Source organism: Prunus dulcis, chromosome 4, assembly GCF_902201215.1.
Source record: "Prunus dulcis chromosome 4, ALMONDv2, whole genome shotgun sequence".
Taxonomy (NCBI): domain Eukaryota; kingdom Viridiplantae; phylum Streptophyta; class Magnoliopsida; order Rosales; family Rosaceae; genus Prunus; species Prunus dulcis.
The window spans coordinates 23,785,863-23,804,861 of NC_047653.1; the positions used below are offsets into that span (position 1 = coordinate 23,785,863).

The 18,999-nt window shown below is 40.0% G+C and overlaps 1 protein-coding gene across 1 annotated transcript; it reads left to right on the forward strand.

Annotated features, from left to right (window-relative positions):
* The first annotated feature begins 6,427 nt into the window (after positions 1 to 6,427).
* LOC117624319 (MACPF domain-containing protein At4g24290-like) lies at positions 6,428 to 13,582 on the forward strand. The gene is made up of 7 exons (XM_034355484.1): positions 6,428 to 7,067; positions 7,198 to 7,436; positions 7,538 to 7,739; positions 8,731 to 8,796; positions 9,273 to 9,465; positions 11,793 to 11,959; positions 12,633 to 13,582. The coding sequence occupies exons 1-7, from the start codon at positions 6,771 to 6,773 to the stop codon at positions 13,320 to 13,322; spliced, it is 1,854 nt and encodes a 617-aa protein (XP_034211375.1). The 5' UTR covers positions 6,428 to 6,770; the 3' UTR covers positions 13,323 to 13,582.
* Positions 13,583 to 18,999: the final 5,417 nt, after the last annotated feature.

An 18,999-nucleotide genomic window follows, 5' to 3' on the forward strand; every position in this document is an offset into this window, starting at 1 on the left:
CGATGGAGAAACTACTTTCAAAGATGGAGAATGCTGTGGCCGAGTTCGATCATCGACTCGAAGAGGATGCCCTTACGAAGGTAGGCTCTGAAGCTGTGGTGGAAGAGCTTCAAGGCCAATTTCAGGTAGCCCTCAACTCCTTGCTGGACACAATCAAGCTGGATGTCCAAACCAAACTAGTTCATTTCATGACAGAGTTTACTACACTTCGTGATGAAGTGAAGGATGTGAAAGGAGATTAGGCCTTGTGCAAAGAAGCTGTCTTGAACAAGACTAGGACTCCAAAGGAACCCAAGGTGTTAGATACTTTCAAGCCCAAATCCTTTAATGGGAAGAGAGAGGCAAAAGAGCTGGACACGTTCCTGTGGAATATCGAAAGGTATTTCAAGTATCTTAAGATGGACGATGATGAGTCCAAAATCACTACAGCAACATTGTTTCTCACTGACAATGCTCTCATGTGGTGCCGTTGTCAATCCATAAAGATCGATCAAGGTAGATTTACATTTGAGACTTGGGATGAATTTAAGAAGGATATTATGTTGCATTTCTATCCAAAGAATGCCAAGTATGAGGCGAAGGAGAAGCTGAGATGGCTAAAGCAAATGGGGAGCGTGAAAGACTATGTCACCACGTTCACCAACCTATTGTTCGAGGTGCCTAGCATGACAAATGAAGACAAGCTCATATACTTCATGAGTGGCCCATAAAATTGGGCCAAGCTGGAGCTACAAAGGTGACACATCCAAACCTTGTCAGAGGCAATTGTTGTAGTTGAATCTCTTGTCGAGTTCAAGAAGAATGATCAAAGAGACTCCAAATTCAAAGGAAAGAAAGGTAACAGTGGATCCGGTGGGGGAGACAACAAGCCAAAAGAGAGTGGCAAGTCAAGCGACAAGTCCAACAGTCATAAATCATCTGTGAAGAAGAATGACAAAGGTAACAATGGGAATGACAAATCAAAGCTAGCCTGCTACTTGTACGATGGACCATACATGATGCAGGATGATCCGCAAAAAAAAAGCCTTAAATGCTATGAACCAAGAGAAGGAAGAGGAGGCAACAGGGAAGCAGGAATGGGGGCCATTCACCACTTCAATGCCCTATAGGCCAAAGTCTCTCAACCACAGGTTCAAGCTAAATGAATGATGTTCGTCGACACCATAGTGGATGGCAAGACAACTCGTTGTCTAGTGGATACGGGTGCCTCACATAACTTCATGTCAGTGTGGGAAGCAAAGAGACTTGCGCGTTGGGTCTCAAAGGAAGCAGATAGTATGAAGACTGTAAATTCAACTGCCAAGCAATTGATAGAGTAGCTCGTGACGTGAAACTTCACATTGCTACTTGGAAGGGAGTGGATGACTTCCCCGTGATCTCAATGGATGATTATGATGTTCATGGATAAGGTAAAGGCATTTCCTATTCCATTTTATAATTCTATGTGCATAGCACAGGGTAGAGCAATGCATGCATGGTGCCAGTGGCAACAAGGCGAGTCAAAGCTTTTGTCAGCCATGCAACTTTCCAAGTCTTGGAAGAAGGGTGAACTGACTTTCCTTGCAACGATAAAGGTTGATACAGTTGAGAAGGAGGTCCAATCAGTCCCAAGAGCTGTAGAGGCAGTCCTTAAGGAGTTTGTAGATGTCATGCCCAAGGAGCTGACCAACACCTTACCACTCAGGAGAAAGGTGGATCATGCCATTGAGTTGGAACCGGGTGCCAAACCCTTTGTCCAAGAGTCGTATTGGATGATCCCTCCCGAGTTGGAGGATTTGAGGAAGCAATTGAAGCAGTTGCTAGACGTTGGGTACATCCAACTGTCCAAAGCCCCTTATGGTGCCCTAGTCGTTTTCCAAAAGAAGAAGGATGGGACACTGAGGTTGTGCATCGACTACCAGGCACTAAACAAGGTAACCATAAAAAACAAGTATCCAATCTCTTTGATTGCAGATTTGTTTGATTAGTTGGAAGGAACGAGGTACTTCACCAAGCTAGACCTACGCTAAAGATACTATCAAGTAAAGATCGCACCCAGATACGAACTGAAGACCTCATGTAAGACAAGATATGGGTCTTATGAGGGTCTTATGAGTTCCTTGTCATGTCATTCGGCTTGACTAACACCCCTGCAACCTTTTGCACTTTAATGAACAAGGTGTTCCATCCTTTATTGGACAAATTTGTTGTGGTTTGCATCAATGATATTGTGGTGTATAGCAATTCCCTAGAGAAGCACCTTGAGTACTTGCAGAGGGTGTTCAAGTTCTTAGAGAACAAGCTATATGTGAAGAAGAAGAAGAAGTACTCTTTTGTCCAAGAAAAGGTTGAGTTCCTTAGTCATAAGATACGGGGTAGACAATTGCTAATGAGGGAGGATAAAGTGCGAGCCATTCAAGAATAGGAACCACCAACCAAGGTACCTGAGTTATGGTCTTTTCTGGGATTGGTCAACTACTATCACAGGTTAATCATGGGATATTCAGCCATTGCCGCCCCCTTGACGGATTTACTGAAGAAGAATAAGATGTGGCAGTGGACGCCACTATGCTAACATGCCTTTAACGAGTTGAAGAGGCCAGTTATGGAGGAACTAGTGCTGAGACTTCTCGATCTTAGCAAACCTTTTGAGGTACACACTAATGCATCATATTTTGCTATTGGTGCTGTACTCATACAGAATGGACACCCATTGGTTTTCGAGAGCCGAAAGCTTAATGACACTGAACGGAGATATACTATTCAAGATAAGGAGATGACAGTCGTAGTGCACTGCTTGCAAACTTGGAGTTGGTTCTCTGTTCGTGGTTAAGACTAACAATGTTACCACAAGCCACTTCTAGTCCCAACAGAAGCTGTCACCCAAACAAGCTAGGTGGTAAGACTTCTTGGCTGAGTTCGGGTACAATTGGAGTACAAAAAAGGAAAGACGAATGTTGTTCCCGATGCTGTAAGTCGAAAGGCCAAGCTAGCAGTAGTAGTGCGACCCCAAATTTCTCTCATGCAAAGGATACGAGAGGGCGTGTTACATGATCCCCAAGCCAAGAATCTGCCGGAGCTTGTCAAAGATGGGAAGACAAGATGATTTTGGCTCAATGATGGTGTTCTCTATACAACAGGGAGATGAATCTATGTTCCAAGGTGGGACAATTTGAGGAGAGAACTACTGAAGGAGTGTTACGACTCGAAATGGGTGGGACACCCAGGCATTCACCGAACTTTGGCATTGATGAGTGATTCTTACTACTGGGCACAGATTCGGGAAGATGTAGACTTGTCTGTGTGGACTTGCCTTGTATACCAACAAAACAAGACAATGTAGAAGCAGCCAAGTTGGTTGTTAGAGCAACTTCTTGTTCCAATCAGACCATGGGAGAGTTTGTTCATGGACTTCACCATGCGTCTACCAAAGTCAGAAAGGTGTGGCTCAATTTTGGTGGTGGTCGACAGGTTCACCAAGTATGCTACCTTCATCCCCTCATCAAAGGATTGCAACGTGGAGGAAGCTGCACGTTTGTTTCTGAAGCATGTGGTGAAGTATTGGGGGATTCCAAAGAGTATTATCAATGACTGTAACACTTGCTTCGCTAGCAAACTCTGGACGGAGCTTTTCAGGCTACTTGGCTCACAGCTGAACTTCTCTACCAACTTTCACCCACAGACAAGCGGTCAGACGGAACGGGTGAATGCATTATTGGAGTTATACTTGCGGCACTATATGAGTGCCAACCAATGAGACTGGGCAAAGTTGATGGATATTGCTCAATTCTCATACAACTTGCAGTGATCGAAGTCTACAGGGTCAAGTCATTTTGAGTTGGCAACAGGACAACAACCTTTGACACCAAACACAATGGTGTCAGGCTACATAGGGAGTAGCCCTACTGCATACAAGACGGCTAAGGACTGACAGGTGACCAATGTGTTAGCTTGGGCTCAATTGGAGAAGGCAACTTGGAAGATGTAGAAATGGGTGGACAAACATTAGCGAGATGTTGTATTCAAACCAAGTGACCTGGTCTTTGTGAAGCTCAACCCTCTCAACACGAGTCCACTAGAAAGGTACACAAGGCGTTACTGAGGAGACATGAGGGTCCATTTCCTGTCCTCCGAACAGTGGGAAGAGCCGCTTACTGTGTTGAACTACCACCCCAATTGAAGATTCATCTGGTCACGTGATCAATCTCAAGCCCTACCATGCTGACCCCAATATATATATACTAAAATGTATTATAAATCTACAGTTTGTCTTATATTTGATGTTACAACTTTGTGTACAGATCCTAAAATTCCTACTTTCACTCCCTGTTATAAGGAGATAAGCAATTCCTGTCAATAAGAGTATTCAGCATGGTAGGTTCCTTAAGCCACAACTTAATCAACTCTAGGAGCCTAGAAATCCACAAGGTTTTGATGGAGGTGAAAGGAAATAAAGAAAATCATCAACAACCCCCATTTGGTGTTGGAAGCATAGAGGTGATAGAAAAAGGAAATGCAATTTAGTCTACTAAATTTATTGAATTCTACAAATAAAAGGGTTGGAAAATTCACATGACATGTTGATGCTTGTCTCTACCATTATAGCAACTATGACTTATTAAAATGTCATGAACCCACCAGGAGGTCTTTTGCAAGAAACTACAACAGAAGGTGGTCATAATCTAGATGCACAATGCTCCAAAAATGACCCATGTTTTGCTGGCACTGCAGTCTTAGGCCATGCGAATTGGTCACAACATCTTTTATCCAAATACATGCTTATTAATTCCATCTGTGTTGTTCATATATGTTGATGATATGGTGGTTACTGGCGATGATGATGATGAGATGAAACATTGCAAAAGTATTTTGTGAGCGAGTATAAAGACTCAAAAGATTGTTAGGCCCTCTAGATATTAGTTTCAACAAATTGTGCAAGGTTGGGAAGGTTGATCTACCTTTCTCATACAAGGCCTTATATACCATATGCAGCAAGTGTGGTGAGTCAATTTATGCATAATGATAGTGAGGCACATATGAATGGGTTAATCTAAATTTTGAGGTGTTTGAAGTCTCCTTCCCGTAAATGGTTAATGTTCTCAAAGAATAAGCACTTAGATGTGAAAAGGTATAATGATGTTAACTAGACAGGTTCTATTACTGATAGACGTTCCACTTATGGGTACTTTACTTTCGTCAAAGGTAATGTAGTTACTTGGAGGAGTAAGAAGGAGAAGGTGGTGGCTAGATTGTTAAGGTCAAATAAAGAGGTATGTCTAATTGTGTGTGTGAATTACTTTGGTTGAAGAAATTATTGAGATAACTTGGATTGGAACTTAAGAAGGCTATGAGTCTCTGTTGAGACAATAAGGCCGCCATTAAGAGAGCACATAATCTAGTGCAACATGACTATACTAAACATGTTGAGGTTGATCGACACTTCATTAAAGAGAATTTAGAGACTGAGTTTATTTAGTTTCTAGTTGTAAATTATGAAGATTAACTTGCAGATATTTTGACCAAGGCATGTCCAGTAGGGTGCTCGATGACTCAATTGACAAGTTGGGCATTCGAGACATATGTGCACAAACTTTAGGGGGAGTGTTGGCGAGAATATGTTTTTTTGTTTCCTTTCAATATTTTTTGTAATTAGCCCTTTGCACAGTCCTATTTTAATTAGGATATCTTTAATATAACTCTTTTAAGGGTTACCACTTTGTACATCTTTATAAATACATATATATTAGAGAAGAATATATATCAAAAAAATTATCATATACTTTGTTTGGCAGTTCCTTAGTCCAATTGCAGTTTTAGTCCTTTGTTTCTTTGAGTTTTAATCACACAAGTAGCATATTGAAGTCCTTAAAAAACTAGTCATAGAAAAGAATCAATCCATGCCAATTTTCCACTTAGAGCACAATGGCCTGATGAAAAGTTCAATTTATTAAGGTGCAAGACATCCACTATACTTTATGTCTGAATCACTGTTTTCTATTGGGCTTTTTAGTACCAATAGTGGAGTGCCTATAATCAAACTGCACATAACATATTTGAGCTCATTCTACGACCCAAATAACTTATAAGAATATTCAAGTGTTAAAACACGACCACGCTTTTTGGAATGAACACATACTAAACTAATTAGACAATAACAAATGGCTAATTGAGTTTTTTTTTTTTTTTTTTCTCTCGCCAATTAGGCTATCCAGTTGTTTTTGTATCAAATATATAATTATCATGGTGTATTTATTTATTTTTCTAATTCACTATAAGAAAAAAAAAGAAGGAAAAAAAAAAAAAACGAGTGTAGGTTTAGAGAAAGGTGGGTAGAAATAGATGCAGCAGCCAGCCAATGGGAAAATAAATAGGGGAGGAAAAGAAAAGGGTGGAAGCTAGAAGACGAAAGGCATGAGGTGGAGTTTGATGGCAGCAGCAGGTTCCCAGAAGTAGACGCCAGCACTCAAGCTTTGACTTCCTCCCCAAATACCAGTTTTTACCTACTCTTCCTCAAACAAAACAATCCCAATCACATATTTTTATTTTCAATATATATATAATTTTACATATTGGAGGCCTTGCTATATAAAAATGCACAACAGGAACAATAGTAAATGCTTTGCATTGACCCGTCTTCATAACACAAAACTAAAAAGAAAAAGGAAAAAAGAAGAAAGGAAGAAGAAGAAGAAGAAGAACGAAGACTCAAGACTTGCTTGTGTTGCTGCTTGGCAATCGTAGGGGTGTTTGGTTGATGGGAAAGTGAGAGAGAAAGAGAGAGAAAAAGAGAGATGAGTAGTCGAACGAGCTCGAAGAAAGCAGCGGCGGAGGCGGCGGAGGCAGCGATACAGTCGATAGGGTTGGGATACGATCTGACGGTGGACTTGAAACTCAAGTACTGCAAGAGGCAGCAGTCAGCGGTTGGGGTTGGGGTTGACTGTCGCTTGATCGCCATCGACGACGACCAAGTTCGTGAAATTGCAATTCCAGGCGCCGGTGGGCTTTGCATACCCAATGTCCCCAAATCCATCAAATGCGACAAAGGCGAGCGCATGAGGTTTGGCTCTGATGTTCTCTCCTTTCAACAGGTCCGTTGTTTGTTGCTTTCATCATTTGTCTTCATATTGATTTAAAGTTTTATACTTCCTTCATTTTTCATTTTTGTTTGTTGGTTTAAATACAAATTAATATATGAATTGTTGGGTTGGTTTGATGTAGATGTCAGAGCAATTCAACCAGGAATTGACTCTGTCTGGTAAAATACCAACTGGGCATTTCAATACTGCATTTGAGTTTACAGGAGGATGGCAGAAGGACGCTGCCAACACCAAAACACTTGCTTTTGATGGAATCTCCATCACACTCTACAGCGTTGCTCTTGAAAAATCCCAGGTTGCCTTGCGTGACCATATCAAACAAGCTGTCCCCTCATCTTGGGATCCTGCAGCACTCGCAAGGTTTTGCATATTAGTTCACATCTCATCTAACTGATCATCTGATAAATGCTCTACTCAACTTCACGAACTGATTACATTTTCCTCTTAATGTTTTCTTCCAGGTTTATTGACAAGTACGGTACACATGTCATAGTCGGGGTGAAAATGGGCGGAAAGGATATGATATATGCCAAGCAGCAGCACTCATCACCTCTCCAACCTGCTGAGGTACAGAAAAAATTGAAGGACATGGCAGATAAGATGTACATAGATGGAGCTGGTCAGTCTAGTGTGAATTCTGAAAAATTCTACGAGAGAGACAAGGTTTGAAGAATTTCATTTTTATGCTTAATACCATTCAATTCAAATATCAATGGGTCTTTTTGCTAAATGAACTTTCTGGTCATACCCCATGTTACTGAAATTTAACATACCAGTTTGTCTATGTATAGAGATAATTTAGGATTGTTTTTGCACAAAGCACACTTTTGTTTGGTACACAGAAAATTTCACTAAAAACCCATGTGCTATTATCTATTCACTTAGAAATGCTTCCTACGGAATCTCTTAGAGACTGTTTGGGAGTGCTTCTGTGCGAAATACTTTTACTCAGTAGCATGGTGCTTTTGTTAAGAGAAAATACACAATTTCTTATGTTTTAGTCAGTAGCCTAGAAACCCAAGTTCTATATATGATCCTTGAAGGAGAATCTGAAAAATGGACATTTGTGATCATTGGATTGCTATGGCTGTTTCACAATTGAGGAAGAAGTATAAATTACAATAAGTTTTTTTCACTCATTTATTACGATTGTAAAAGTCCAATTTTTTTCTTTCCATCTGTAAACTTCAGGGGCTATATGTTTTTTCTTGCAGTATATATGTGGTATCCTTTTTTTTCAGAAAAAAAGGCTTTCTGATGTTGATACGATGAAACTTTTCTTGAAACTTTCTTTGGTCCATTTTTTTGCACTTGTACCAATTTCGTGAAACTTCATCTGGTTGTTTTTAGAAAAGCTCTTATGTATGATTTCCCCATAGAGTTATCTTGTTTGTTCTGGTGCTTGGATGTGTCTCATTCTTACTTTATTAGAATTGAAGTTTTAATTTAAATTTGAGTCCTGTTTTTAAGCTTTTTATGTTACTGTGGTTCAATAATGTATTATGAAAAATTGGCCCAATTTAGATGATAGATTACTCTTTTTTGGGTTATAGCAGACATTACTTTTGCCACTTTTATACAATTGAAGTCATGCCAGATTTGTATCATGGCATATCGTATAGCTACCTTAACCTCTGTCTTAATTTCGTTTCAGTTGGTCAAGGAGCGCGGGCGAGCTATCATGGACACAATTCCTTCCAGTTCGTACTCATGTGTAGAGGTACACTTTAAGAAAAGACAGAACAAAAATCTCTATTTTAAATGTAAATTATGTCGGATCAAAGCTCTTTCTTGGTACCAATTAGATTAATTGCTATGGAACTTTATGAATTCTGATCGTTATTGAATGTTTCCTTAACTGTTTATATCAGTAGTGACGTTATGGTGCTTACCAGTCATAAATTTTTTATTTATTTAAAAACATTGAGTTATTGAACATTTCTTTAACTGTTTGTATCCTTATTCTTTAGTGTTCTTTTTCTTATACTTTTGTCTTCTGTTGGTACGATTAATTGAAAATAGAGCCATAAAATTTTGAGATGTAGGAAATTAAATCCTGGAGTTTTCTGAGGTTGAAACTGTCTGTACTTGAGTGGTAGATGATCTTTCTAGCTTACTGGTTTAATGTTCTCAAATGTTTAATTTGGAGTATTATCAAACTATAATATTGAAGCTCATATCTCTTATGTACTTTAGGTGCAGGATATTAAATTCATGTGCAAGAGGAAGGGTGGAAGCTTGTATAAAAATCTACCCTACAATGAGTGGTGTCACACAGTTCAGATTGAACCTGATGTGATCTCAATGTCATTGGTTCCTATTACATCGTTACTGAGTGGGATTCATGGGAGCGGATTTTTAAGTCATGCCATTAATCTCTATCTTCGTTGTAAGCTGAATCCTTCTCTCATTAGTAAATTAGTTTTCTAAACTTCTAATTACATGCCTAGGGAAGAAGTATCCTCTAAAACTAATATCCAATAGTTTCCTTCCATTGCACAAAAACAATGTTATATTGTTGGTTTCAAACAGTTAAGAACATTCAATACAACAACCCAATTTGCTTTGTATGAAATTTTATTGTGTGTACCCTTGTACGGAATATTTTCGCTTTTATGCTTAGCTTTTATGAATATCTATCGTGTTGTGCGTTACCTCTGAATCCAGTACTTAAATGGAGGGGAGTTTTTATGTAATTTTTTGAAAAGGAAAAATGGAGGGGAGTATTAATGTGTCTTGTTGTGTGGTAGACTGAATGTACTTTGTTGGGTTTGCCTTCTAGCTTTTGTACTAGCAATTTTATAAGTATCATTATTTATATAAGTGTATCTTACATGAATATAGTCTAGAGATTAATCTAAACAGTCTGAATGTTTGGATTTTGCATTTCCCTTGGTTCACATATTTTGTCTACTTTATTATTTTGTGTGTCCCAGATGTGTTCAACTTAAAACCTCTATCTGAATTCTGTCTGTATAATAGGCAGATGGAGTTGGATTCAAGGATAAACATTAATATAGAAAAGTTTTGATTTATTTAAGGACTAGTCAAACTTACCATTAACCTTCCATGAATTGATGCAAACCTTGTGGTTGTGGGTGGTTAGTTATTGGTCGGAAATGAACTTCAACTGAGACCTTTTGGTTATGCCACCCTAATCAAAATGGGCTTACTACACTATAGCAATAGTTCTTAAATATACTTATAATAAGTAATAAAATCCAATAAATGTGATATTGACGGTTTGTTGGCTGGTGATTATTTGTATAGCAATGTTCATGTTTCATCAGCAGACTTATGAATTTTATAGATTCTCTCAGGTCACAACATACAAATATATCTTCCTTTTTTTTTTTTTTTTTTTTAATAAAAGTTCTGAGTCCATGCAATAATCTTTTTAGATATCTAGTTCCATCAATCATATTGGGCATATGAGCTGATCTTCTCCCACTCTATAATATATATATTTTTCTTTATGGTTCCTGGTGGTGGTTGTCACTGTGTTTTTTTTAATGCAATGTGCTTGTTTATTCTTTTCATTATTTTGCCCTTTTGACGGATGTCTATTTCAGACCCCATACTTATGGTTCCTGGTTAGGGATGGCAAAAATCTCTGCGGGGGCAGGTCCTCGTCGGATCCCCGACCTTAAGGGGGTGAGATTTCGGGGCCAAACGGGTATCGGGTACGGAGATCCCCGAACTTGAAAAATCCCCTACGGGTATGGGGAGGGGATGGTACTAACGTCCCCATCCCCGAACCCGTCCCGAAAATATATATGTTTATATTTTATAATATTTCTGTTTAATCCTAAGTTAACATCCCTCTCCTAATTTTTCCTAATCTTCTTTGGAATTTCATATTGATGTGATTTTGAATAGTTGAGTTGAACTTTATAGTTAATTTGGATGCATTGAATGATAATTTAATATGAAACTTAATGTTAAAATGTATTATAAATATTTTTTATGCAAAAAAAATCGGGGATTTGGGGCGGTTATGGGGAATAGTCCCCCGAAGGGAACGGGGATGGGGATTCCCCGAAACCTATTAAACGGGGATGGGTTCGGGGACGGGAGCAGGGATGGAGAGCGGGGACGGGGATGGTATTGTCATACCCAGCCCCTACCCGACCCGTTGCCATCCCTATTCCTGGTGGCAGGTGTCACTGTGTATTCTTTATGCAATGTGCTTGCTTATTCTTTTCATTATTTTATAACTAACCTTTTGACAGATGTCTATTTCAGACCCCATACTTATGGTCTCTTGTAAGTTATAACAATAATAATAGATAAGTTCACCCCATCTGCTTTCGTCCTGCAACTTGCAGCCGCAAGTTCATTTCTCTTTGCATTGAGAATTTGGCATCATTAGTGGATGATTAGATATGTCGTTATGATGGAACCTTAAGTTCATAGCAGGATTGACATTTGTATCTGTTTCACCTATTTCACCAGTGATTTGCCTAATTTTATCAGAATAAAGGATAACCTACATCATTGACTCCTTCCTAACAATGAATAAACATCCAATTCTGTAAAGGTGCACTCTCATCTATAATATTTTCCCCAAGTTCGTACTAGCAAACCGACGATCTACCATTTTTATGCTTGCCCAATTTTCTCTTATGTCTGCATAAACTTACTAGAAACATAAGGAAAATGTTAAACGATTCTTTTCTTTTCTTTTTTATTGTTTGCAATTTTTATCAAGTGCAGATAAGCCGCCAATTGAAGAACTGCATCAATTTTTGGAGTTTCAACTTCCAAGGCAATGGGCACCGGTGTTTGGTGAGCTTGCGCTTGGTCCTCAGAGGAAGCAGCAAAGTAGTGCATCTTTACAGTTCAGCTTCATGGGTCCTAAGCTTTATGTTAATACAACTCCGGTAATGGTATTAGTATTGTGTTTTCTTCGGAATTTGTCTTAGTATTGCAGAAGAAAATGGATGTATCGTATTGGTAGAAGAGTAATTGTTCCATTCCGTTAGTTAAAGTTGAACTCAAATGAGACTTGAAATCTGAAGTAAAGCTTATTTTTCTAACTAGTTGATCTCAATGTGCTACTTGTGCGAGGGTTAATAGACAATAGATTAAGCTTTAAGCAGGACCACAAACAATTTAGTGATGTGTGATCATTCAGTTTTGTTAAATGAGATCATGCTGGGAAGAGGTATGAATAACAACTGATGATATGTATCCGCGTCATGTTCTCTTAACTATGAGACCTTCAAGAGGAAGGTTGCGAGCAATGAGTAGCTAAATAAGATTAAGTGGCTTATACTCTAAATACCAAAACTTTAAGATACCAGCTAGTCTGTCTTGTTTTCCCTCCCTATTCCCTTTGATTTACTATACCATCCCCCAAAATTTTTTGGTTATGATATAGGGGAATTGGGTTAAATAATTTCACAGGAAATGACATGGTTAAATTCTTCATGGTGGTAAATTTGTTTTCTTCGCTGGTGTTTTGGGGAAACATGCATTTTTATTACTACTTGTGTTTAAAATAAAACTTATGCATTCTAGGATCGTGATGATTTCTGATGAATTACCTGATAGGTTGATGTGGGTAAGAAGCCAGTGACTGGTCTCCGATTGTATTTGGAGGGAAAAAGAAGTAACTGCTTAGCAATCCACTTGCAGCATCTTTCTTCGCTGCCAAAGACCTTCCTACTCCAGGATGAAGTGAATGGCAATATTTCTCATCTTTCATCTGACCGGAGATATTACGAAAAGGTTCAATGGAAGAGCTTCTCTCATGTATGTACAGCTCCTGTGGAGGCTAATGATGATTTCTCTGTTGTCACTGGGGCTCACTTTGAAGTTGGAGACTCTGGCCTGAAGAAAGTTTTATTTTTACGGCTTCTCTTTTCTAAAGTTACTGGTGCAACTAATGTTAGACAAGCTGAGTGGGATGGTTCCCCTGGCTTGGCACAGAAATCTGGATTAATTTCGACCCTTATCAGCACACGTTTCTCGAATGCTCAGAAACCACCTCCTCGGCCTTCTGATGTGAACATAAACTCCGCTGTGTATCCCGGGGGCCCTCCAGTGCCCACACAGACACCTAAACTTTTGAGGTTTGTTGACACAACAGAAATGACTAGAGGACCACAGGATTCACCTGGGTATTGGGTTGTGTCGGGGGCAAGGCTTATGGCTGAGAAGGGTAAAATATCTCTACGAGTCAAGTATTCTCTCTTGACCATGATTTTACCTGATGAAGAAGAGATGCCAGATAATTATTGAAAGCGGATGGCTAAAGAGTAACGAACATGAGACATATAGGAAAAGATAATTACATCAGGTTTGTGGTACATTCTCGATGTTCATCATCACAGATGGAGAGATTCTGTTCAAAATTTAATGAGTTTGTTGTATATAACTTATCATAATATGTGCTTATATGTGAAATTTTCTTCATTTGTTGTAGATTAACCTTTCTGGTGCTGATATTTGAATATTTGAATTGGATGAGTTAATTGACAAAATTTGTTGTGATTTTTGAACCTCTTTTGTTGGATAGCAATTTCTTCGCTTATCGATGCAATCCTTCTGTTTTTTCTTTCCTTTCTGAAACCAATTTTTATTTCCTTTTAAGCAGACAGTTTATACTGTATGAATACTAAATTGGACCACATTATGGACTATGTCAAATATCATGGATCTTATGATTGACTCATTTGGTTAGTTGGTGATCACCTTATGTTCTATCTGGTAAAGTGATTTACAGTTTAGTGTGGGGCCCACTAATCCATTATATCTTGTTAGTCAATTGAGCTTGTTTTGTTTTGTGTTGTTTCTTAATCTCTCTTCGGGGCCAACTAACTCCATTGAGCTTGTTTGTGTTGGAGCATTTGGGTGGAGAGTAGTTCTCCCCAATCGCATACACCCCCTCTAGGATTTGAAGCTCTCTTTTGCACCTACAGTAACTATACTCATGGATCTGAAAGCTCCAGCTGTACTGGATAATGTTGGAGGTACGCTCCATAAAATTCAACCACGTTCATGACAAGAAATACCTTGTGCTTACCCATTTGGTCAGGATCAACCCTCTACAACCCTTGAATCAAACACGCCTTTTTATTTAATATTTTTTGGTGTTCGAACCCGAAGATTTTCTCATTGTAGAAATAGCACGTAGAGATTGTAACCCATAAATTTATTAATACAAAAACTATTTTGTATACATGTTTTTGTCTAATTTATTGCAAGAAAATCATGTTTGCAGCCTCCTAATCTCCTCCACCCCCATGTTCCTATTTTTTGTGGTCACCATTTTGTTGAGCAGAAACTTGAGTTTTATGACAAAAATGAGCTATATTTGTATGGAAATACACATTTAAAGTTGGTCACGTGATGACATGTGACCAAAATTGACAAAAGTTTTGTTGAAATGCGACAGTAGGGACCAAATTGATATGTAGGACCCCATTGATCAATTTGAGAGTTTGAGGACTAATTCTAAAATTTTTAAGAAGTTCATGGACCACTTGTGATAAAAACCTGCTAAAGTAACGTATAAAAGAAAAGCAAGAAAAGAAAAGAAAAAAAAGGGCATTTTAGGCTTTATTTTTTGGGTTCAGATCTTTGATAAAAAGTTTTGATGGTTGTACTTGATGCTTATAAAAAGGATTTTGGGTGTGATTTTTTGAGAACTTATTTATAAATAACAAAACTATAAATAAAAAAGGGTAATGATTTCCCCACTCCAATTTTATCCACTTACACTCCTTTTTTAGTTATAAAATGGAGTGTAAGTGGATAAAATTGGAGTGGGAAAATCACCACTCATAAAAAAAGCTCAACCTTTTCAATTGTGAAAGGAATTTGCAAAACCATATGTATAGAAAGATATTACTAGATTGGAAAAATTAACATATTTGAGTTGATTATTTGGTTATTAAATGTAAGAAAAGGAAGGTGTTTTTAGTCTGGTTTGAAGGCATAATTTAGTCCTGAGCACTAGTTGTACTTGTACCAAGACTAGTGGCGGTGTTGATGAGCAGATAAATTATCATTTTGAGTATAGACATGCAATTTCCGATTGTCTAATTGCAGGAGGAGCATGAGTGTGATTGTTTGTGCAAATAAGAGATGACGCTTGTGTGGTATGTAAGAGATGAAATTATTTTTTGGGCTCTCCAACTGTGTCTGGGCTTCTTTGTAGATTGGATTCCTAATTGGCGTAGGCTTCTAACTGTTCTTGGAGTTGGATTTTTCCCAATAGGAATGAGTTTGCGATTCCTTCATGACTTGGGTTGTCCAACTTGTATAAATACATGGCTTATCTTCACTCTTTCTCACATCGTAAACTTAACTTCTCTACTTTCTAGCTTGAGAAAGATCTTGGAGAATTTGTACTGCTTGTCGAAGAAAGGAGTTGTCGTGCATCCCAAGGTAAGAAGAGCATTTATATTTTTTTCTTCGTCTTCTCTTTTTCACGGCAATGACCAGTTGGGTGGGACTAGGCTAGTTGATGTTGTGACTGGCGACCGAAGACGGTTAGAGCGGCGGTGGCCGCTAGTTGCTGCTGAGCGAGTATCAGGAGAAAGTTGGTCGTCTGCCCCCTGCCCAAGGTGTTGAGAGAAAGAAGCAGAATGGTTCGAACTCTGATGATCCTCTAAAAGGAAGGCTGATGTCAAGTCTTCAAGAAATGAAGCTGCGACTTCGCTGGCGAAGGATGTGTCCCTATTGAGGAAGAAGCCAAGGATCCCTTCTGCTGAGAAGACTTTAAGTAAGAGTTGTTCCTCCATCATCAGCTAGAGTTAAACATCTCATTGGTGCAGATAGCAAGGGATGTTCCACTAATGCCTCCTGCAAACACGCTTGGAGACTGTGATCTGCTCCGTGAAGTGGTCCGTGCGTGATCTAGTTCACTTGCTGGGAGGCAAAGAGATGCATATGTTCTTATCCAAAGTTTGGGTCGTCTGCACCAATCAAAGGATGAAGGTCGAACTGGGAGGTCTGCTCTTCTACCCAACCATCATGATCCAATTGTTAAGTGACGAGCAATCAAGCTTGGAGTTGATTCGTCGTCGTTGACTCCTTTAGAGGTGAGGATGGCGGCGGCCAAGAAGGCGAGAGAGTCATCTGCCTGGGTGAAAGGTTCTTCTACAACATTAGCGGCTGATTCCAAGGTGGACGAGTCCAGCCCTGCAGGGGATGCAAGTGTGTCTGATCTGCTGAAGAAGAAACTTCCTGTCAAGCCCGTCTACTTGCTTCAAGCTAGTTGATCATATCCATCAGGCTGACGATCTTGATACATTTTCAAGTCTTTCCTTGGAAAAACAAAGGGAAGCAAAATTTCATCTGCTTCAAAAAAGATGTGGTGGCAGATGTCGCGAATCAGGCAGGTGGAGTTGTTGAGAGCGTGGTTGATCAGGCAAATGCAGAAGAAACTGCAAATCAGGGATCTCTTGCTGGCGTCTCAGAGTAGATGAAGACTCATTTATTTCTTTTCAGCTTTTATAGTCTGCTCTTCGTTTGGAATAATTGGTCTTGTTTGACCATCTTCTTTTTGTTGAACTTGGCGGTTGGTCACTTTACTATGGAAATTTCAGTTATTATTTTTTTCAACTTCAATTTGCATATTGTATTGCGAACTGCTTGAGTCACCAGCTAGTGTATGGGCTGTACATTTCCCTTAAGATTTTGGCAAAAGCCAGGGTCCCCCTTGAGGGACTCCGGGCGTATTTTGCATTTTTCGGAGAAAGCTTAGGACGCTTCTGGTTGTTACCCTGCGTCTCCCTTGGGACGCTGCTTATGGACAACTGTATGACTATCCTGCCCTTAGGAAATGGATACGAACCTGGATACCTCCCTTAGGAAATTCTTGGCCCACCCTGCGTTTTCCTTAGGACGCTTCTTTGAGGGTTGCGTCTCCCTTAGGACGTTGCTTATGGACGACTGTATGACTATCCTGCCCCTTTTAGGAAACAGATAGGAACCTGGATACCTTCCTTAGGAAATTTCTGGCGCACCCTGTGGCTCCCTTAGGATACTGCTTTGTAGGCTGTGTCTCCCGAAGGACGCTTCTGGTCGTCGACCTGCGCCTCTCTTGGGACGTTTTTTATGGGCAACTGTTTGACTATCCTGCCTCCTTTAGGAAACGGATAGGAATCTGTATACTTCCCGCAGGAAGCATGGATACCTCCTTTAAAGAAATTCCTGGCGCACCCTACGTCCCCCTTAGGACGGTGCTTTGCGAGCTGAGTCTCTCTTAGGACGCTTCTGGTCGTCGCCCTGCATCTCCCTTAAGACGCTGCTTATGGGAAACTATATGACTATTCTTCCCCCCTTAGGAAACGGATAGGAACCTGGATACTTCCCTTAGGAAATTCCTGGCCTCTCTTAGAACGCTTCTTTACGGGCTGCATCTCCCAAAGGACGCTTCTAGTCGTTGTCATGTGTTTCCCGAAGGACGCTACTTATGGGCAACTGTGTATTTTTTTTTTGAAAAAGGCGGTGATCTGTTTGCCAATGAATTGTGAGCCATTATCGGCAACTAGTGATCGTGGGTAGCCAAATCGACAAATAATGTTCCACATCGGCTTCTTTAGTAGAGGATAGAGCTTCAGCCTCGATCCATTTAGTAAAGTAATCAGTTGCGACGATCATCATTTTTTTCTTGGCAGGTGCCGTTAGCATAGGGCATACTAAGTCCATGACCCATTGCATGAAAGGTCACGGACTGTTCTACGGATGGTAGATTTCGACAGGAAGATTAGGAACTGGTTTATACCTTTGGCAGCGATCACATCTTTTGACATATTCAGTGGAGTCATGGCGTAGAGTAGGCCAGAAGTAGCCTATGTTTAGAACCTTCTGGGCGAGTGACCTGCCCATAGAGTAGTTGCCACACTCGCCGTCGTGAATTTTGTGGAGGACCTCAAGTGTTTGAGGGTATTTTATGCAACTGAGCTGAGGGATGGAGTATGATCTGCAAATGAGCTTGTCGCCTTGCATGTAATATCTCATGGCTTTCTATTGGACCTTCCTAGCTTCGGACTTATCCGTTGGCAGATTTCCATTCACTAAGTAGTCAATGATGGGGTCTTGCTAGCTGGGGTCTTCATCGATCTGCATTGAGTCAATTGGCTCTATTTCTTCGATGCTTGGCCAGTCAAGGTGTTCAAGGGGATGAAGCGTCTGAACTGGGTGTCTAGTGCTAATCCTAGGCTCGCCAACGTATCTGCATGAGTGTTCTCGGCCCGTGGAACTTGTTGGATGGTGAAAGTGAGGAATTCTTTCAAAAGTCCTTAAACTTTGTCGAGGTACTGGACCATTCTTGGATGCTTTGCCATGTACTCACTCGAGGCTTAATTCGTGATCAGCTGGGAGTCTGAGTAGATGGCCACTCTCTTGATCGATAGTTCTTTCGCTAGGCGTAATCCTGCAAACAATGCCTCATATTCTGCCTCGTTGTTTGAAGCATAAAAGCATAGCGTGATAGCTTGTTCCAACAAAGTTCCGTATGGGGTGATTATGATGATGCCTGCCCCCACTCTTTTGTGATTTGATGCTCCGTCTACATGCAACTGCCACATGTCGTTAGGTAGGTTCGAATCAGTGGGGGAGGTGTCGTCTGCTTTTTCCTTGCTTTTGGTGACCATATTCTCTTCTTCGGCTGTCAGAGTAAACTCTACAACAAAATCTATCGGTAGAGGAGGTCGTATTGACTGAGTTCGATAGCCCATTTCATGAGTCGCTGAGAAGCGTCGGGGCTGTGGAGGATTGATCTCAAAGGAAATTCTGTCATGACAATTATCCGATGCGCTTCATAGTAGGGCCTTAGTTTTCTCACAGAAACCACAAGCGAAAAAATGAGCTTCTTCATTTTCAGATAGCGAGTCTCTGCATTGAGGAGAGCTTTTGAAGTGTAGTATACTAGATGTTGTGCCCCTAGCTCTTCTCAGATGAGAGC

What these genes read in the sequence shown, in the direction of transcription:
- LOC117624319 (XM_034355484.1), top strand. Translation starts at nt 6,771, where the DNA reads ATGAGTAGTCGAACGAGCTCGAAGAAAGCAGCGGCGGAGGCGGCGGAG. An exon ending in ATGTTCTCTCCTTTCAACAG is followed by an intron (nt 7,068 to 7,197) that starts GTCCGTTGTTTG and finishes GGTTTGATGTAG; the next exon opens with ATGTCAGAGCAATTCAACCA. An exon ending in AATTCTACGAGAGAGACAAG is followed by an intron (nt 7,740 to 8,730) that starts GTTTGAAGAATT and finishes ATTTCGTTTCAG; the next exon opens with TTGGTCAAGGAGCGCGGGCG.